The 22,370-nt window shown below is 39.8% G+C and overlaps 1 protein-coding gene across 1 annotated transcript in view; it reads right to left on the bottom strand.

Annotated features, from left to right (window-relative positions):
• Positions 1 to 14,562, bottom strand: part of ccdc80 (coiled-coil domain containing 80) — a 25,920-nt gene extending 11,358 nt beyond the window's left edge. The window contains exons 1-6 of the mRNA XM_024286741.2: positions 13,323 to 14,562; positions 13,051 to 13,248; positions 11,765 to 12,324; positions 8,951 to 9,301; positions 5,530 to 5,686; positions 1,247 to 1,383 (exon numbers count right to left, since the gene is read on the bottom strand). Coding sequence (XP_024142509.1) covers positions 1,247 to 1,383; positions 5,530 to 5,686; positions 8,951 to 9,301; positions 11,765 to 12,324; positions 13,051 to 13,248; positions 13,323 to 13,956 — 2,037 coding nt within the window. The 5' untranslated portion in view covers positions 13,957 to 14,562. The remainder of the gene's footprint in view (positions 1 to 1,246; positions 1,384 to 5,529; positions 5,687 to 8,950; positions 9,302 to 11,764; positions 12,325 to 13,050; positions 13,249 to 13,322) is intronic.
• Positions 14,563 to 22,370: the final 7,808 nt, after the last annotated feature.

Raw genomic sequence — 22,370 nt, 5'->3', positions numbered from 1 at the left:
TGCTGAGCAAAAAAAAGTTGTGTGTTTGTGTTGTGAAGGAGTTTAGAGATGCCCAGACCTACTAAAGGCAGATCTATCATATGTGCATCCATCTTTAAAGAAGTTTGGATTATTTTCGTGGGAAAAAAAAAGAAACACGGATTTTTTCTGGGATGACGTCATGACGCTGACAGCAGCAGCACGCGGCGGGAGGTGGAGCTTCAGGAATGGAGTCGTTTTACTTCCGGGTAGGGAAAGAATTCATGAAATATAACTAATATTTCATAAATAATGTGTTTTTTAGTGGTCCAAATGTAATATATGATCATATATATGGATATAGTTCATGGCAGGGCCCCTTTAAGCACACTTTAAAACATTTGAGATCAAACTGGTGTTTAATCTCTAGAGATTTATTTGTTGTCTACACGCTATTTCAAATACTCCTTTTGTGTCATTTAATCAACCTTTAAAAGTCAACTTGATACCCAGTTCATCAGACTAATGAAATCAAACTAGTTCAGCTCCAAATTTACCTTAATTTTGCTTCTAGTTGAAAGCAAAAATATGAGTTAAATTTAACATTAGGGATCGGCAAAATAAATAAATAAAAATAACTAATTAATCGCAAACCTAGAAAAAAATCAATCACAATTAATCACTATGATTTTCGTTTTAGTCTCAGTATTTTACGACCACTTATCTGGAAATAATCACAATATGAAATCACACGAAACTCTACATTTAGAACATTTATTTTAATTACTGCTGTCAGTCAATTACAAAAAAAAAAACAATCTGATTAATCACATTTTTGTGTTGGGATTAATCACGATTAATGTTTTACCAGGTGAACTTTATTTGTACAATATGGCACCGGAGCACGGATCAAATAGTCCGCTTTTTGTGAAAAGTGACCAAAACCACAAAAAATAGCAAGAATAAAGTACTAAAAACCGATTGAGTATTTATCTCTTTTCTAAGTGGCCATGGTATAAGTGAGATGAGATACAAAGACATGTTTTAAGGCATGCTTTGGAAGCCTGACCCGCCAAGTTACAGCAAAGGACTGTTTCTCTGATTAATTTGCGTTAATACATGTTCACCCGTTAATTTTTTTTAATTAATCATGTGCGTTAACACGTTAATGTTCACAGCCAAACTTAAAATTAATACTTTTTGTGGTTTATGCTTTTAATAGTCTATGAAAGTTAAGCTTAAAAAATACTTTTTGTCATGAATATAAAAACATATAAGGGACCCATACCTGAACTCTCATATCAGTATCGGTGAGAACCATGTAGAATTCATCATACGTCATCCCGTACTCTTTCCGTAGCTCTGTTATGAGGTCTTGGTTCATCAGGTCCTCCTGACGGAGACCTTTCATGGGCTTGTCGTTTTCTGAAAGGCAAATAGACAAATGGTTCAGTAAAACTGTCACTCATAATCAAAATAACATTTGTAAATCTAAAGTTTGAGGTTGACACAATTCTTTGAATTTTCTTTCAAAGCTAGATTCAATAACATCTGTGGATGCCATTATTTATGCTGCTAACAGCCTGAACTATTGTTATTCTTAGAAGTTCCAGAGATTATTTCTTCTATCCCCCCTTTTCACTGCAGACCCTTCCTTGACTGATTTTTATATGTGTAACATTTACACAGTTTCTGCGTTTTTGAATTATTACAGCTGTTTGGTTGATTTATCTTTGTCTCTTTCATGTCTTCTTTGACCTCAACCAGTCCCAACATATGGTTGCACTTAGTGACTCTGGCTCTTGAGAGGAAGTTGTTCCTCTTCATCTGCAACCCCCCAAATGTGTTATCAATATGGTGGACTACAAAGAAAATTCTTCAATAATAATGGAAGTACTCGGGGCACTTGGATCATTATTTAAATAAAATTATATCAACATAGTGTTAATAGAATGATCAGGGGTCTGCAACCTTAAACACTAAAGTAGCCATTTGTTCCAGTTTCTTACTGACCAGAACCTAGCTAGAGCCACAAACTCACCGTTTAGAAAAAAAAATATTTATTTACATTTATGTGGCTAGTAAACCATTCATTAATAAATTGTAGATTTTATTTATTTATAAGACCTGTATTATAAAATTGTTAAATTTTCTATAAATAACAAATTTTAACCTTTACTTTAATCAGCAGCAAAAACAAGTTCCTTTCAAAATAAAATATACTCTGTGTCAAATCAAATCCTCCTGCTGCCGCAGATTTAAATGCTATACTTTTGTGAACTATGCCTCCAAACAGCAAGAAAACACTATTGTGCAGCTGAAGGTAAAAATATGAGCTTTGAACTTATTCTAATAACACACAACAAACTTAGATATTTGAGGTATTATACTATGAATACCTATAGTACAGTACGGTATGGTATGGTATACGGTACGTCACTGTATGGCATGGCATGGTGCGGTATGGTGTGGTTTGATACGGTATAGTATGGTGCGTTACTGTACGGTATGGTGTGGTGTGGTATGGTACGGTATGGCCTGGTACAGTACGATATGGTATGGTGTGGTATGTGTGGTATGATTTGGTATGGTTTGGTACGGTATGGTAGGTATGGTATGGCATAGTTTGGTATAGTATTGTATGGTACGGTACGATATGGTATGGTGTAGTATGTGTGGTATGGCTTGGTATGATTTGGTACGGTACGGTATGGTATGGTACGGTGTGGTATGTATGCTATGGTTTGGTATGGTACGATATGCTATGGTATGGTATGTGTGGTATTGTTTGGTACGGTAGGGTATGGTTTGGTACAGTACGATATGCTATGGTATGGTATGGTATGGTATGTGTGGTATGGTATGGTACGGTATGGTATGGTATGGTACGGTGTGGTATGGTATGGTATGGTATGGTATGTGTGGTATGGTATGGTATGTGTGGTATGGTATGGTACGGTATGGTATGGTATGTGTGGTATGGTATGTGTGGTATGGTATGGTACGATATGGTATGGTATGTGTGGTATGGTATGTGTGGTATGGTATGGTATGGTATGTGTGGTATGGTATGGTATGGTATGTGTGGTATGGTATGGTACGGTATGGTATGGTATGTGTGGTATGGTATGTGTGGTATGGTATGGTACGATATGGTATGGTATGTGTGGTATGGTATGTGTGGTATGGTATGGTATGGTATGGTATGGTATGTGTGGTATGGTATGGTATGGTATGGTATGGTATGTGTGGTATGGTATGGTATGGTATGTGTGGTATGGTATGGTATGGTATGGTATGGTATGTGTGGTATGGTATGGTATGGTATGGTATGTGTGGTATGGTATGGTATGGTATGGTATGGTATGTGTGGTATGGTATGGTATGGTATGGTATGTGTGGTATGGTATGGTATGGTATGGTATGGTATGTGTGGTATGGTATGGTATGGTATGGTATGTGTGGTATGGTATGGTATGGTATGGTATGGTATGTGTGGTATGGTATGGTATGGTATGGTATGTGTGGTATGGTATGGTACGGTATGGTATGGTATGTGTGGTATGGTATGGTATGGTATGTGTGGTATGGTATGGTATGGTACGGTATGGTACGGTATGGTACGGTATGGTACGGTATGGTATGGTATGCTATGGTTTGGTACGGTACGATATAATATGATATGGTATGGTATGGTACGGTGTGGTGCGGTACAATACAATATAGCCTAATATAATATAAAAAATTAAACGTAAACATGTTTTTTTTTTTGCAAAAATTGTTCAACTGCAATGCATTGTGGTCTATATTCGCTAATATAGTGAACATTGATGCTCGCTAATTTTTAGAAAACTTTTTAGTGCACTTGATTTTAGAATGGTAGACTTGGACAACACTAGTAAATGGCGAATGCTCTATGTAGTGCGTAGGGAAGGAATTCAGACATAGCTACAGTGTGAAAGGCATTGTCACAATCAGTGGACAGGAAGTCAGAAGGAACAAAATGGTGTTAGGTACCATAATCCAGAGGAGCCAAGATCTTAACGTGGATGATGTTATGAGAAGCAGAAATGTTCCCTTCTTCATGTGAATCAGACACAAACCCCATGAAGCAAAGCTTTGAACATCTGTGGTCCAGCGGCTTCAGAGACTTTCAACATAAAAGTGCAGAACTGCCATTAAGTGGACCGGACCGAAAGCCTTTAATTATCTCGTGGGGAGGGAAGGATGGATTAACACTTGTGATACAACAGACACATTTTGTGGTTTGCTGACAAACACTGTTCAAAACTCGACACACTTAAAAAGAAATCGGTTCCACTTGATGTTGACCAACTATGAAGTCACTCCGAGCTGCAGACAGGAGGGAAAGCAAAAAAGAAGCAGTTGTGTGCACACTGTACATGTTCACACACTCGTGCCATGTTTCCATCACCTCATAGGACTCACAAGGCTCAACTCTTACCATGACTTTTACTTCCCGAGCCCCAACCCTTAGAATAGCATTGACCTAACTGTAATACGAGGTTTACAGATGGATTTTTGTTGCCGTAGGTGCCTTCACAGTAAGAGTCAATTCAGACAGAAACACAAATCCTAAACCCACAGAGAACAGAAAGAATCAGGACTAAGAACTCAACCTTTGCAAATAAAAACCTAAAGTTACTTTTGCACAAGCATAAAGTGGGTTTGTTCATCATTAGAGACCCAAAATAATGTTTTTGGTGTTTACACTATGTTCTTTTGGCATTTTTCTGATAACAGAAGACATATATAAAGAAAATTCAGCTCAAAATTGCATTTCCGAGTAGTTTTTTAATCAAATCATTGAAAACCAGTAGCAGATGAAAGATTTAATTTAAAAAGGAGCATATTTATATTGTGGAAATATTGTAGATGTTTTCTCCCCTGAGTTTTCTCTACCATCGGGAAGGGGGGCGGGGTTGCTCTTGGCAAACAGTCCCGCCGTAAACTCAGAGGCGAACCTCTAATGAACTACTATTGCCTGACACAGGTTTTTGGGTAAAAACCGCAACATCATAATCAAAAGACTACTGGAAACCCTTTGAAAATAGTCAAAGGATGGTCAGTATGCCGCTCTAAGCCAATACACACTCACCATTAAAACAGTGATTTTGATTGTTTAATCAAGCTGAACACCGCTTCATAATAGAAACTTGCATTTCCATAAGTGACCAGTGCTGGAATCTGAGAATATCCATCTTTTTCACCTCCACAGGAGACAGCAAAGACACTCCCAATGTAGGAGCTTAAACTTTTGATTGCAGTCTGCATTGTTTAAAGAAACTTTTTGAGTAATTTGACAAATCAGTAAATCATCCAGCAGTTTTGAACCACTTCAAGTACTGAAGAAATTTGTTTAGTTTTTATTTGAGTTTTTTTAAACGAAGGAATATTTGTGAAAAGCTTACATTTGTACTTTTACCAGTAACATTGGTAAAACTGGTGACTGGTTTACCATATTGTTAATATTTGAGTATCTTTGAATGATGTTGACCATCTCATTACAAGAAAAGGATCAGTCTGTCCATGCTGGAGTACAGATATTACCTATCTGGTAATGGTCGATTTTCATGGTGGAGTTGGTCATGGTGCCAAAGATGGTGATAATGGAGAGTTTCCTGATGGCCATCTCACACACCGACTCCAGATACTCGTCTCTCTGCTGAACGTAGATGCTGTTGTCTTCCGAGGGGGAAGTGATCAGCTACAGGGAGGGAGGTGTGGAGGTCAGAGGGTCAAGTACAAGAAACAACAACACACACGGACAGTCAGAACTGAGATGACAAGCTGCAGTCAGGACCCTTTAGACCGGCCTTTCCATCACAGAGTGGTGATAAGAATCTACACCAGCTGCAAAACAGAGACACACAGTCTGTCAGCACTCTAATGTGCAGTCTGTCCATCAGCAGGAGGAAGGAACGGAATACGGCTTTGGTATTTTATTTTTTGCATTCATTCCAAGCTGATTTTACCGAATTCAGCTCCTCCTAGAGAATAGGGATATTTCCCTGTCTATGCCAAATAAATAACTACCAAGAAAGTCCACAAGTGATACATCACTATTTGACACATTCCATTTTTAACTCAATAGAAATCATTAGAATTTACATACAGAAAAAGCATTTATTTGCTAAATTTAGCTAAAACAAAATTTTTTTTTCCATCCATCCATCTTCTTGACCGCTTCATCCCTTTCGGGGTCGCGGGGGTGCCGGAGCCTATCCCGGCTACTGAAGGGCGAAGGCGGGGTACACCCTGGACAGGTCGCCAGTCTGTCACAGGGCCTCAATCACACACCCATTCACTCACACATTCACACCCAGGGGCAATTTAGAGTCACCAATGAACCTATGAAGCATGTTTTTGGACGGTGGGAGGAAGCCGGAGTCCCCGGTGAAAACCCACGCATGCACGGGGAGAACATGCAAACTCCACACAGAAAGGTCCCAGCCGGGAGTCGAACCGGGGCCTTCTCGCTGTGAGGCGAGAGCGCTAACCACTTGCGCCACCGTGCAGCCCCAAAAAAAAAATTTTTTTTTTTATTTAAAGAAATCTAAAAAGGTTGCATTTTTTATTGCAAATGGCACCAGCCAACATATTTCCTTAAGGACCCACTCCAATGATTTTTTTTTTTTTTTTTTTTTTTGGTTTTAACATGTTTCTCTCAGTAGATGTCCTATATAAAACAATTCATGATTAAAATTGCAATTCTGAGTATTTCTTTACTTACATCGCATTAGATCAGAAAACCGGATGCTAGAAAAAGCTCAGACTAAAGCGACTTAAATGTGCGTGCCAAACTCTCCCCTCTCCCTGCGCACACTCTGACCCGCTCATGCGTAGGAGTGCGACACATGATGAGCGTTCAACACTTGTGTTGTAACAATTGTAATTCTGGCTCAAAACTATGCGACTCAAGTGACCCAATATTGCTCGTTGCTATTTTTTCACCGCTAATGCTAGCTTGGGGCTATAAGCTAGCTCGTGGGCGTGCAAATAAAGCTCTCATTGATGGGGGAGGGGTAGGATTGCTCTGTGTCAACTGTTCTGCCCACAATCCAGAATTGTTTTGCTAATTTACTGCTGCTGTGCATAAAATATGTCTTAAAAATGACAGGATTTTTAATTTTGGCTAAAAACTTAATTTTCACAATTAAACGATCACTGGAAACGATTTTACATTAGAAAAATATGTTTGGAGTGGGACTTTAAGTCTTTTGTTATTAAAATATTTCACATGAATATTTTAAAACCGTACCCCAATTTTATTTCGATCTAAAATGTGTTTCCAGTGGTTTTATAACTATGATAAAAATCAAAAAGCTTGTGTCGCCTTTAATTTCTGCAGCGCATGAGCTCATTAGAAATTCAATCCTGGTTTGTGGGCGGGGCTGTTGGTGCAGAAAGTTAGCCACGCTAATTTCCCAGCATTCCTTTCCTTACACTCTCTCCCACTAGCTTATGGCATTTTACAAGCCCAAGCTAACAGTAGCTTGGCAAAAAAAACAAAAAAAAACAAAAAAACAGCGAACAATATCAAAGCGGTCCAGCCATCCAATTCTGAGTTAGATGTCAGCTCAGATGAGGGAAATGAAGACGTAAATGGATCTATTTGTCTGTAAATGGATGCTTCAGAAATGTAGCTGAGCAAGGAGACTTTGACTGGCCATGTCAGTTGCTGTGTCACAAACCCCAACTCTATCAAACCGCTGGTTTCATGACGGATCTGCTCCTGATTCGAAATGATTTAAATAGAGAAATACTCAGAAACACACTTTTGGACTTAAATTATATCTAGATCTCCTTAATTGTGAGTAAAATGTTACAAGAGAATGATACAAGAGCATGTTACAAACACCAAAAACACAATTTCTACTGTGCACGGTACATTTACATTTAAGCATCTTCGTGTTCAAATCAACGAGAGGCAGACTTGTTTCTGCAGGAGAGAGAAACTCTACCATAAGTTTATCTGTTTCTACTGTCAACGAGGTAGAAATGAATACATGCTAGATTCTCAGTGATGAAATATAAGACAAGAACTTGGACTGAGGGATGAAATAAATAAAATCCCTTTATAATATTTAAGCTAATAAAATGGATCCTGTAGTTAGCAAGGTTTTTGTGATGGATATAAATCCTTTTAGATGCTATACCTCCTGTCACACAACAACAGAATGGATGAATATGTTTTTTATTAACATTTTATAAATAAATGAAACTGAACAGTTGTATAAGTATAAAAGTGTTTCTCTGATATATTGTATTTGGCAAAAAATATGAATCATTGAATAACTCTGTATGTAACTTAAGAGATGGATGTTACTGTTGTGTGATATTTTTTGTTTATATATATATATATATATATATATATATATGTATGTATGCAACGTCAGGTATTTGTGTGTATTTTTCTATCCTGTGCTAATGGTTGTTCTTTTATTTGCCCGTTTTTAACTTTAAAGACCCACACCAATGAAAATAGTGTTTTTGGTGTTTTTAACATGTTCTTGTGCCATTTTTCTGATGGACATACATAAAGACAATTAGGATTAAAACTGCATTTCTAAGTATTAATTTATCCAAATTGTTGTGAAAAAATAGTGTTTGAAAAAGAGCTTATTTGTGACAAAATATGAGCCACAACTTCCTGCTCCAAGCCAAGCTATCAAGAATAGGGAAAGGAAAGGGGGGTGGGGTTACTCCACACCAACAGTCCCACCCACAACTCACAGGCAAATTTCTAATGAACCACTGCTGTTCTGCAGAAATTATTTCCTAAAAACTGATAGTTTTTTTAAATGCTGCCTAATATTGGAATATTCATAATAAAAGGTCCACTGGGAACGCCTTTACCACAGCTGGAGTGGGTCTTTAATAACAGTCCTTTGTTGGACTGCTAACATGTCCTTCTAGGTAAAGTATGAAGAAAACTTTCTCTGAAATTTGAAGATAATATCATGCTTACCAGAAGTCGTCTTCTGTTTCCAAAGTAGTCCAGGAAGGAGTCCAGGAGAGAACCCTTCGGAGGAGGCGTTGGTCTCTTTGTGGGCTTTGGGTAGTCCTCTCTGTTTGGGTGTTTTACCAACTTCTTTCCGTTTTTCTTCCCTCCAATTTTCCCAGCTTTGCCTCCTGTTTTCTCAAGTTTTTTGGCAGCCTTGTTGTTGTTTTTTTTCTTCTTCTTTTCATGTTTGTCATGCCTGCTCTTGGCCTTTTTGGTTGGAGGCATATCAGGGAGGGTTTCCGTCTCTTCTGGGTAACTGAACGTTGGCTTGCTGGGCTCAAGCTTTTCCTCAAACTTTTTAATTAGGATCTGTAACTAAAAAAAAATAAAAGAGATGGTGTTATGCCAACAGTTTTATTTGATGAGGAACGAAAAGGACATTTGCTTCAATGACTTCCAATTCTGTGGAGCACCTGTACCCTTCACAAACAGGTACAGTGAGGCAAATAAGTATTTGAACACCTGTTTATCAGCTAGAACTCTGAAACTCAAAGACCTGTTTGTCCACCTTTTAATAGTCCACCTCCACTCCACTTATCCTACATTAGAAGCACCTGTTTTAGGTTTTTCGCTGCATAAAAACCCCATACAATCAGAAAAACTCCAACTACTAACATGACAAAGACCAAAGAGCTGTCCAAAGACACCAGAGACACAAATGTAAACCTCCACAAGGATGAAAAGGACTACGGGGCAATTGTCAAGCATCTTGGTGTTAAAGATCCACTGGTGTAAGCAATTGTTAGAAAATAGAAGAAGCTAAACATGACTGTCAATCTCCTTCAGACTGGGGCTAAAAGAAAGATCTCACCTGGTGGAGTCTCAATGATCCAAAGAAAGGTCAGAACTCAACCCAAAACTACACGGTAGGAGCTGGTCAATGACTTGAAAAGAGCTGGGTTCACCGTTTCCATGGTTACTGTTGGTTGTACCTGATTTGAAATCATGAAGGTTCCCCTGCTTAAACCAGCTCATGTCCAGGCCTGTCTTAAGTTTGACCATTTGGATGATCCAGAGGAATCATGGGAGAAAGTCATGTGATCAGATGAGACCAAAATAGAACTACTTGGTTTTAATTCCACTCGTCGTGTTTGGAGGAAGAAGAATAATGAGTATCATCCCAAGAACACCATCCCTACTGTGAAGCATGGGGGTGGGAACATCATGCTATTGGGAGGCAGGACGACAGTCATGTATTAAGGAGAGGCTGACGGGGTCATTTATTGTGAGATTTTGGGAAACAACTTTGTTCCCTCAGTTAGATGGATCATAGCTGGGTCATCTAACATGACAATGGCAGAACCAAGGAGTGGATCTGTAAGAAGCATATCAAGGTTATGGAGTGACCTAGCCAGTCTCTAGACTAGTGCCACCACAAACGATTATTTTAATAGTCAACTAATCGGGTCATGCGCAAACTGGATGTAAAGCACACATCTTAACCATCATTAGCTTTAAACTAACTAAAAACTAGATATAGATCATTACCTGTGATAATGCTAGTGTGAATGCTGTAAGCTGAATTTGACTGCTGAAGATGCTAGTGATGATAGCTGAAGATGCTGCAATTAATAGCTAAAATCACTGAAGCTAAAGGCCAGCAAAAATATTAGCCAAATGTCAAATTAGCCTAAAAAACTAAAAAAGGCAAAGTTAGCCAAAACAGCTGGCACACAGTTGAAACATTTGCTATACTTCAAAATAGCCTAAAAAACAACCCAAAAAACCCCAAATTAGCCAAAATAGCTAGCATGCGGCTGAAATATTAGATAAACTTCAAAATAGTCTAAAAACAAACAAAAAAAATCCCAAATTGGCCAAAATAAATAGAATAATTGGCATTATAACTTTCAACTTTACTACACACTGACTCCATATAATATAAAGTAACGACTAATCCACTATTGAATTAGTTGTCGACTATTTTAATAGTCAATTAGTCGTCAATTAGTCGACTAATCGTGGCAGCCCTACTCTAGACCTAAACTTAATAGAGAATCTTTGGAAGGAGCTCAAACTCCATGTTTCTCAGCGACAACCCAGAAACCTAACTGATCTAGAGAATACCTGTGTGGAGGAGTGGGCCAAAATCTCTCCTGCAGTGTGTGCTAACGTGGTGATAAACTACAGGAAACATTTGACCTGTGCAGTCACAAACAAAGACTACTTAACCAAATATTAGCATTGATTTTCTCAGGATGTTCAAATACGTATTTGCCTCTGTGTACATCCTACAACAAAAAAGACTGAAGCTTAGTAGCAGACACTTGATTCAAGCACAAATAGCACCATATCCTGGGCAAAAGCTGACATTTTATGAATCATATCATGCAGTTTAACTATAGCTAACTGTCTACCATAGACCCTGAAAAACATAAAAATATTCAACAGCTACCATTGTCCTTTGGCTTTTCTTCTGCAATTTCACTTTGCTGTTTATCTCAGAAACATCCTGATACTTTGTTGACGAATAAATAAATGCAAATGTGAAACAAAATGTCTTATAAATTAGTATAATAGCAGTGTGGCTCTTTAGCTTCAAACTGCAGCCCCGCTCATCTAAAAATATCAACATTTTTTATCTTTAGTTTTGATATTGCTGAATTATGTTCTGTCCATAGCACTGAAAGATTTCAGAGACTGAAATCTAGAAAATATTTCTAGCATACATGATTTACCTAAAACCAACTGATCACCACAGTTTTGTGGACCATGTCTGGTGCAAGAGCTCTAAATCAACTAAAAATCCACTGAAACATGTCCAGTATAGTGTGTCACCTTCTCTGCTGTGTTCTTCTTAGACAGTTTATCCTTGAAGGGTTTGTGTGTCTCAGAACCTGGCCTCTGGTTGTATGGATCCCTTCTGTCCTTGTCAATGCTGTTGTCTCCAGAAGGGGTGGTTTTGGCCGCATATCCTTCTCGGGGGTTGTAGTAGTGGGGGCTGGCAGAGGTTCTGGGGACTGGGGGCCACGGTGCTGTGGTTTGTGGTCTGGTGGGTCTTTGGGTGACTGTGGTTGTGGGTTTTTTTGTGGTGGTGGCTCTTCTGGTGGTGGTGGTGGCTTTGGTGGTGGTTGTTGCTCTGGTTGTAGTTGTTGTTGCTCTGGTTGTAGTTGTTGTTGCTCTGGTTGTAGTTGTTGTTGCTCTGGTTGTAGTTGTTGTTGCTCTGGTTGTAGTTGTGGGTTTGGTTGTGGTTGTGGGTTTGGTTGTCGTTGTGGCTTTTGTCGTCGTCGTGGCTTTTGTTGTGGTTGTGGGTTTGGTTGTCGTTGTAGCTTTAGTTGTAGTAGTTGTGGTTTGAGCCAGCGTTGTTGGTGCGTTTGTAGCAGTTTTGGACGAGCTTTCTGAGGATCAAATCATACAAAATGTATCATGTTATCTTCTAAATCCTCCAAAAATATTTCTATTCTGTTTGTGTGGCATTTATATAATCAGTATAATCAAATCGCAAAGCTTAATTCTAAAACTTGACATTAAAGTGCAGAGTTTATCTCTGATCATTTAGCATTTCAGAGCTTTGAATACACGTGTAAATCAAGGATTGGTTGATAGGCAGGTCTAATGTGTTGTTACTAAATTCCTAAGTTTGTGAGCATTTTCTAGCAGATCTGCATTTGGAAGTGTTCTATCAGTCACTGCATACAATGTTATTAGGAATAATAACTATCTCTATTAGATTAAATAAAATGATCTGTAGGGTCGGATAGAGTTACATGGAGGGCCGGATCCGGCCCTTGCCTTGAATTTAACGTGTGAGCTCTTTCCTGAGGGTCACATCTGATTATTCTTTCCTCAAGTTCTCTTGTAACCCTTCCGCTCTCCTTAGCTTGTTTACATTAAAAGTGCAAGACAGTGCGCTGAACTTTTTTTTAATCATTGATTTTTGAGTTTCACTAATGTCCATGGCAGACATAAAACCCTGTCCCCCTTTGTCCACATTTGTCATGGAAGGAATCACACATCAATATGTGGTTGGAGTCATCTGGACCCCAAAGAGAGCGGAAGGGATTTATTAATGAACTTATACTGCTGTGATATTTTTTAAATGACCTCGTAAAGGTGAGACTCACCTGTCAGCGCTCGCTCCTCCACCTGACCCTCCACACCTGCTGCCTTACACTTCTGGAGGAAACCTTTCTGGCGAAGCTTCTCGACTTTCCTCATGGGTGACTGATCGATGACCTCATACATGGCTTCCAGTCTGACAGGGTAGGGGTACTTCTCCTCCACCTGCAGGGTTTTCTTCAGAAGCACCATCCCAAACTTCCCTGCGGGTCAGTTCACCATTGAATTGTTAATGTCAATGGAATGAAACTATGTGTGCGTTTGGGCTCATGCTCACCCTTCTCCAGTTTGAGGAAGCTCATGAGTCTGGGGATGAGCGCCTTGTCCAGAGGCTCCTCAGATATCTTCCCCTGCGGGTTGATTCTTCTCACCTTGCCTCCCATCTCTCCCTCCTGGTGAAACATCACAATCTGCTGCACGTGCCTCTCTGCGAGGTCGCAGTAGACGTCTGGCTTGAGGAGAGACATCATCAACCTGTAGTAACCGTCTGATTCATGCGGCGCGGAGATGACGAGGACTCTGTTCTTCCCCGCGAAGCTGGCGAGCAGATTGGGTGAACCGGAGCTGCTTGGCATCCGGCCGCGCGCCCTGGATCCCAGAGCGCCCTCATCCTGGAGCATGTCTGACCGGCGAGGCGAGTCCGATCTCCTGGTGGAGCCCCGGCCTCTGCCCCGAAAAGCCCCCTCGTCAGCCTGCACACCCGCCTCCCTGCTGGAGCCGTAGATGGAGAGGGCCGACCCAAACCCGGGGCGCAAACGCCCCGCGACGCGCTCCGCGTTCGCTGCGCCCGGCTGGACGCGTCCCGTCCGAGCGCGGCGGTGGAACTGTGGCCGCTTCAGAGCGGCCTGCCTGTCTGCTCCGGTCCAAGTGAGCAAACAGATCAGGGCTGAAAGGAGAACAAACTCCCGCATTGTGGAAAGAGACCAAACGGAGTAAGACAGGCTTTCCTCTGCAGAACCAGCGACGAGCTCCGGTCTGGCTGCGTCTTCACTAAATATGTTTTCAATTAATTCCAGATGAGGACATCCTGTGCGTGGAGTCGCCTCATAATAATCTGCCGATGCAGTTTAGTAAACCAAACATCCAAATAAAAAATGATTCCTTCAATCAGACATAAATCCTGAGGAGCAGAAGTTCTTTACGCGCCACATCCACAGAGCGCTTCCTTTCCAGGACGCATCGAGACTTCTCTAACAGGCTCAGAAAGGTTTTTTAAAAAGCCACATCGCCAGCAGCCGCTGGTTTCTTTGTGCCCAATTTGCTTAAATCCTCCGATATGTTCTCTTCCACCGACGCGCCTCAGGCTGAGGCTCGCTGGAGCTTTCGCGGGGAGTGCACAGGAAACGCGGCGTTGTCTCTTCCCGGGTTACCCTGGCAAATGTGAGTTTTGGAGGATTTCCCAGAAATGTCCACCCAAACCTCAGCCTCCTCAACCTCCGCACTCCTCCTGGCGACGCTCCGTCAGGCCTGAGTCAGGACTGCAAGGCTGCCTTTGATCCAGCAGGCAGCTAAGTTTCCTTCCTTCCCTCCACATCTCAAATTATAAGACTGCAGCAGAGGCGTTATTAAGTAAATGATACCCGGGGCAAACGCATACATAAACCCCCCCAACATGTTTGCATAGAGCTCATTCATTTGAAACATACATATTCAATTATTTTTCTGCAAGAAATTCAAATGTCCCTTCAAAAACACGAAAAAAGGTGTGTCATGTTTATGCAGGTACAATCATGTTTTTTCTATGAAAAAGGTAAACTAAGATCAAACTAATTTTGCTCAGAAAGACTTTAATTAAATTGATTTTAATTAGTTTAAGGAGATCTGCTGTGAATGTGGAACCAGGTGTCTTGTTATCTTAGCCAACAACAGCAGAAGCTTGTTTTAAATGAAATCTTTAAAATATGTCATAACATTACAAAAGAATAAAATATGATAACCAAAATAAATAACATTTAACCCTTTAACACCTGAGGCGTCGCTGGTGAGACTTAAACACAAAATCTTTAGCATCCCAGTCAGCAAGGCCGGGTGGGCTCCATATGGTTTGGAAGTGGGCAGAAAATGTGGGCTCCAAATGGGTTTGACCACTGTTTCCGTGGTGGCCCCACCTGTGTTTGCCCATATTGGCTTAAATGGGCAGTCAGTGCATAGGCTTGCTATGCTAGCACCCTGGTGGGCAGCAAAGCTCGCTAGCTCAATACAGGGGAGCTTGCAATCTTGCTACAGATGAGCTCACTAGCATGCTAGAGGGGAACACTCGATGCAGGGGAGCTTACTGCTCCCTATAGATGAGCGAAGCTTGCTAAAGGTGAGCTCGCTAACATGCTACAGCAGAACTCGCTAGCTCACTAAGTTTGCTAGCTTGCTACAGGGAGCTTGCTACAGCCGAACTTGCTAGCTCACTACAGGAGAACTAACTAGGTCACTACAGGGGAACTCACTAGATTTCTACAGTGGAGCTCGCTAGCTTGCTACAGCGAAATTCCCTAGCTTGCTACAGAAGAACTCACTAGCTCACTACAGGGGAGCTAGCTAGCTCAAAACAGCGAAATTTGCTAGCTCACTACGGGGGAGGTCGCTAGCTCGATACAGGGGAGCTCACTTCAGGGGAACTCACTAGCCTGCTACAGGGGGGGCTAGCTAGTTCGGTACAGTAAAATTTGCTTGCTGGCTAAAGAAGAACTCACTAGCTCGCTAATGGTGAGCTAGCTAGCTCAAAACAGGGAAATTCGCTAGCTCGATACTGGAGAGTTTGGTACAGGGGAACTTACTTGCCCGCTACAGAGGAGTTTGCTAGCTGCCTACAGCAAAAATCACTAGCTCGATACAGGGGAGCTTGCTATCTCCCTACAGAGGAGCTCACTAGCTTGCTAAAGATGAGATTGCTAGCATGGTACAGCGGAATTCGGTAGCTCACTACAGGGGAGTTAACTAGCTTGTTTCAGGGAGCTTGCTACAGTGGAACTTGATAGCTCGCTACAGCGAAATTCACTAGCTCGCTAAAGGGGAGCTCGCTAACTCGCTACAGTGGAACTCACTAGCTCGCTACAGAGGGGCTAGCTAGCTCGCTACAGCAAAATTCGCTAGCCCTCTACAGAAGAACCCACTAGCTTGCTACAGGGGAGCTAGCTACAGGGGAACTCACTAGCTCGGTACAGGGGAGTTGGCTAGTTCAACACAATGGAGTTTACTAGCATGCTAGTGGAGCTCGCTAGCATGGTATGCTGTCCACCGGGTGGCTGGCTAGCGTAGCGAGCCAATCCACTCAGTGCCCACTTAAGACAATGTGGGTAAACACAGGTGGGGCCGCCACGGAAACTGTGGACAAACCCATGTGGGGCCAAATTTTCTGACTACTTATAAACCATCTGGGACCCACTTGGCTGTGCTAGCTGGGATCCTGTAACTTTTCAATCGTTAATACGATCAACGTAATTCCAGCAGATTGTGAAGAAGAAAAGCAGCATGAGCCTTAGTTCCAAGTCCTTTTGAAGTATCTTCCATGAGAATGGAGCAGAGGAGAAAAAAGCCTTTTTTCGAAGCTCAGTGCAGACAGATTGAACAGAGAGTACCAAATGGTTATTGGAACGCAAAGCATGAGATTGAACGCATCTCTGTGTGATTAGGTTACAAATGTCATCAAGGCAAAAGTCCCAGTATAGCTTTGTAAATAAAACTGTGCCAGTGAATTAACCGCCTGGTGGATCGAGAAGGCCCTCCCACTTTAAGGTATAGCTGACAGTGATGCCAGTTAATGATGAACCTTAAAGCAACACAGTACACAGAATCAGTCTTACTAAGGCAATTGGCAGAGGCCAATGTCTTCAAGCAAACCCAGAGAGTCGAATAAGTCGACTATTCAAGATCCCTTCTTGGGCACCCCTCTATTTTACATTCAGTACCACGATCGTAGCAGTGAAAGCAGGGATTAGTTATTTTGTTTTTGATCTTAGTAAATAAAATCAGCTTTGTCTGTGAATTCAAGGATTTTCCATGTGACCGAGTGTGTGTTTCACATATTTGACATCTGTGGGGACCAGATGTCAGAGCACAATCTGCACAGATGATGTGACTGAAGCATGACATCTGTAGAAGGATGTTGTTATTTAAGGAAAAATAGATTTCCAAACATTTAAAAGTAAAAAAATGCACATCAATATCTGCACAAAAAACATCTTTACAATCTGTTCCAAATAAATTGTTGGAACATCTGCCATATGTTTGTAAGTAGTGCAATGAGATAATAGACGAGCATAATCATCACTGAAACATCACGACAAGAAAACAGGATTACATGATTTTAATCTGTATTAGCAGTCCAAATCCCTAATTGAGTTGATTATAGTACAGATGTGACAGATTTATATGGATAAAGTAAGGAAAAGCTAATAGCACTGGTTATTAAAATAGTTGTGCATTGATGTGTAAACTCCAAAATGAATATACGCTTCTTTCAGAAAAGCACATTTACCAGGAAATAATCTAAAACATAAACATGTATAACATGAACCCAACTGCTATTGTTGCTAATTTGCAAAATCCAGATCTCCAAATAATTTAGCATCACCTTGAATTTAAAGAACACTGAAGAATATTTATTTGTATAATTGTAAACAAATTCAGGCAAGATGGCATTTAAGTGGGTTAAAGTGCATCAATTGTCAGGCACCTACGTGTGTGAAATTTGTTCTCCGCATTTGACCCATTCCCTGGGGGAGTGGTGAGCTGCAGACACAGCTGCGCTCTCAGTTACTAGTTATCTGGGAATGTGAGCGAAGAGCCTCAAGGGCCAACCGAGGATCAGATTCATTTGTTTCTCTGATCAAAACTACAGTGTTTTGCATTCTGAAAAAAAAAAAAAACTGTTTTCCTGTTCATGTGATTTAACTGCAGAAGTTTACAGTGAGTGTTTAATAGTGAATAGTACATTTCAGATTTAATGTTGATGAAAAGTTTATTTATTTCAGACATTTACTGTGTTTTGTTACTTGTCTTTAAGTATGACATTAACAGTAATTTAAAAAAAAATATTTAAGAAGAAATGAAAAGCTTCCCATAGCAATAAAAATAAAAACTTTATTTGCATTTATTGTTATTATAACAGTTAAAAGAATGCAAGCAGAATGGTTGGCCTTCATTTAATTTAGTTTCACCAAATCTGGGCTTCCTTGCTAAAAGTTTGGACATATCATTATTATTCTTTTAACCCTTAAAAACTAAAACTACAACAATAACCATAAAACCTTATGACACATTTGAAAAACACAAGTTTAAAGAAAAATATATTTCTCTGTAAAATGAAGTACACTGGTACATTATACCAGGAAGAGACAAAGTGTTTTTTCTAGTTTATGCAGCCTTTTAAATACCTGCTCAACCAAACGAGCATTTTTAGAAAATCTATTATTAAAAACATTATGTTACTCCCCCAAGGCAATACTGTAAGCACCAGAAGAAAGTAAACTATATTGGTGTTTTTCTTGGTTGGGTGTTAGGGGGTTAAAACATTAAAAATTGAAATCTGAACCTTTAACAGATCTATGCAGACGAGATTTTTGCATCATTTTAACAATGTCAGCTAACAAAATCACAGAAATAAAAATGTCCCTCGATGCATTACTTTAAATGGAGCTGAGGCGTAAATGCTTCTTTGTTGTAGCTGCTGGACGTAGCTCCACACCTTCCACATCATTTTTATATGATGCTTTGTTGTAGTGCTGTGAAACCTTGAGAGAACAGCTACTTTAGAAGAGATCTATGGTCAAAAATCAGACTGGTATGAGATGATTCCCTCAAACACTTTATTTTAAAACATACTAACATGGAAAACTTTTCTCTGATCTCATCTGAAGAAATTTCAACATATTCAATTTTACTTCTTTTTGTTTTTAATTCTCATTTTGATGTCTTTATGACCTTTAAAACTAATCTTGTTACATAACTTGTTAGAAAGCAAACACTGGACCACAAAAACAGACTAATCCTCAGGATTGGCTTGAATACATGTATTGACTGCCCTGATGAATGAGATCTTTGCAGCAGCAGGTGACATAAGAGACATTAACTAGGGAAATAAAAACCGCTGTCTGCAGGCCAAGCCAAGCACACAACCAGTTCTGGAGTCAGGAGTTATTCTGAGCAGATCTGAGGAAGTGTACAGCGGCGAGTAAGCAAACAGGATGTAGTGACAGGGTGGAGAAGGTGAGCGCTTCAGCCAGCGGGATGGTGGTTGCAGTCCCCAAACCAAGAAGTCAACATCATTAAAAGAAGGTGAAAGTTTCACTATTGAGTAAAAAAAAAATGTTTTGAAAAAGCTGCGAGTTGTACAGCTTGCAGGTGCTAGCTGCCCTTGCTCCTCCCCCATTGCCCCCTTTTTACCTGCCCCACTGGCTGTGCAGCTGCTTCACTCTCCCCCCTTGCTTTTGCTGGGCAGGTCAGTGACAAAAAACTTTTTACAAAATGGCATTTTTCTGTTGCTTTCATCAAAAGTAAACCTTTTGGATTACTTTGGCAGCTGATCTTTTTTTGTTAACCCTTTAACACCTGAGGCATCGCCCGTGACGCTTAACCACAACATTTTTAGCTTACTGTAACTTTGCAAACGTTAACATGATCCCGCTTTTCTCCTTCAGAATCTACTGGAATTACGTTGATCCCATTAACAATAAAAAAATTACACTAAATCAAAGAACATAAACATTGGAGCACTGGCGTTAAAGGGTTAACATACCCACATTCCTAATATGGTGATATACCTTAAACCAGCGATATGGAGTGGTGTGTAAAATGGAAAAAAAAGAAAAGTAAAGGATAAAGGTAAGGTATTTGTTGGTTATGTAGACTGTAGCGAATATATTAGGGTTGGGTTGAAAAAAAAATTGATTCATCGATTTGAATCGATTTAAGCTTAATAGATCGATAATTGATTCACAAAAGACATAAATCGATTTAGGACACAAAGCTAAAGTCTGCTAGCTTGATGCTAACGTTCAATAGAATTTTCCATTGGACGGCTAATGCTAACGCTCGGTTGACCAAAAAAATACATTGCTGACTAAATGAACATTTTTATTTACTTACAGGCATTAATTTTCCAAAGTCTTTTAAGGTAATAATTTTTAAAGTAACTATTGTGGTCTAAAACTTCGTTTTTTTCCCCTCATACTGTTGTCTTCTTCCTAAATAAGGTGTACTTCTAGAGCGCGATCGCCACCTAGTGTCCAAACTGAAACGTCCTTCAGGAGAAGCAGAACAATGTTTCCAATGTTAATGATCTGAACATTTTAGTTAGAACTTCTCCTTTAGAGAATCCATGTAACACTGGATGATATTAACAATCTCATTATTTCCCTGATACATTTATAGTATATGAACTGGATCAGATTAATATAAATATATTCAAAACATATAGTAGATTATTAATTTATTTATATACAAATGTGTATAAATTTGTGAACTTAAAATTAAATTGAATTGAAATGAAGAATCAAAAGAATCCGAAAAAATCTAAATTGAATTGATTCAGGGTCTTGTGAATTGAATCGAATAATTTCTGGAAATTATAACCGATACCCAGCCCTAGAGTCTATCAAAAATCAAAAGCCGCTAAGAGACTTACCCAGAACCCAGTTATTATGTGACGCGCTAAACAATGGGACTTGAATTATTATTAATGACAAAAAAAGTTATCGGATCCACTTAGGATGACTGGCTTACTGTAAGCAAAAGTAAAAGGCACAAAAAACGGGCAAGAAGCGACAAAAAAGCACTCAACAACAAATGTGGTAACCCAGCTCACCCTTTCCCCTTTAACCTACAGGTGCAAAATCAACAGGTGAGTTATAATATAAATTGTCTCTGCCCACAAACATGTGATCCACCAGGTGATTACCTGCTCAATATGACCGCATACATCAAAAAACATTATTTCACTTTAATAGTGCTAAAGTCATGGCTCCTACTCACCAGCCCCTAATTACTAAGGTAATATACATATAAAAAACAAAAGTGCGACTGGTTTATGTTCAGATAGATAGACTACCTGAAATGTATCATCTGCTGGTGTGGAGAAGGAGCTTCTCAGCTGCTTCACCTTTATCCAGTTCTTCTGAAGATGAAAGGCAATGGGGTCATACAGCTAGACTCCACCCGTTACCTATCTAAGACCTGAAGCAAAGTGCAGACATGAATGGAGAAAAAACAAACACTCGTTCAAAGGTGCTGGGATGTAGCAACACCAGCTGTGTCTTTATGACTTGGATTTGGTTGGAAAGTATTACTGCCTTGAGGTTTAGTGAAACAATTTACGGATTCAGAAAAATTCAACCTGAACTTTAAGTTTTGTCTTCCTTTTTTAAATTACTTGTTCATGTTTTCACAGCAGCAAAAAGCCTTATAAAGAAAAGCAAAACTCCTTTATTCAGACTGATGTGCGTCTGACACTGGAAAAAATCTGTGTTTTGCACTTAGCGACCTTTAAGTCATTTAGCTTGACCAACAGGAGAATTGGAGGGATCACCAACTTCATCCGATTTCATCAGATCCATGAAGACAGATGCTTAAAGAACAGTTTTTAGTCATCAAAGAAAGTCACTCAAAGAACTTTTCACAAAGTCAAAAACGCTGCGCAGCAGCTCCCCTGACTGCTAAACTTGGCATGCCGAGGGAAAACACAGTGCAGAGTGTGGGCAAGTGTACTGTTTGAAGAGCACATTCCACAGTCAAGCTTTAGAAAAACATTTCCTTCATGGTCAGCTTCTGCTACAAATAACTCCAAAGTCACTTGAGCTAATCATCCAGAGCCACAGATCCCGATAACCTACTGTAAGCTCTGCAATCATACATACAAATATCACAGCCTTTTATTTTCAGTTGGAGTGCTGCTGCTGAGAAGACCACACAAACGCTTCATGTCTGATGTACACATGAATAAATGCAAAATATTTTATATTTCTGAATCATTTCTTATGTTTCCACCACAAACTAGATTTAGTAAAATAAAGGAGGCAATTTCTTTAGCGTAAAATACAAATCTTTGTTCTATTATTATTCACCATGTTTACCATTTTATTACAAGTGTTTATAGGCAGCAGTGGTGGAGCTAAACCTTTTTTTTGTTTTTTTAGGGTTGGGTGAAAACCTGGTATTTTTATTTAATGTTAATTTTACGATTTTTAATGTTATATTTCTTTTAATTTTTATTTTTGCATTGCTAAAATAAGCCTGTATTGATTATTTCCTAGTCTTTGTCAATAATGATATTAAAAATGTGCACAAATATTGGGGGGTAACTGGGGGTCAAAATGCTTTTTGCTGCCCCCCCTTG

Source organism: Oryzias melastigma, linkage group LG21 (assembly GCF_002922805.2).
Source record: "Oryzias melastigma strain HK-1 linkage group LG21, ASM292280v2, whole genome shotgun sequence".
NCBI lineage: Eukaryota > Metazoa > Chordata > Actinopteri > Beloniformes > Adrianichthyidae > Oryzias > Oryzias melastigma.
The sequence above is the reverse complement of the archived record's forward strand: the minus strand, read 5'-3'. Positions and strand labels throughout refer to the sequence as shown.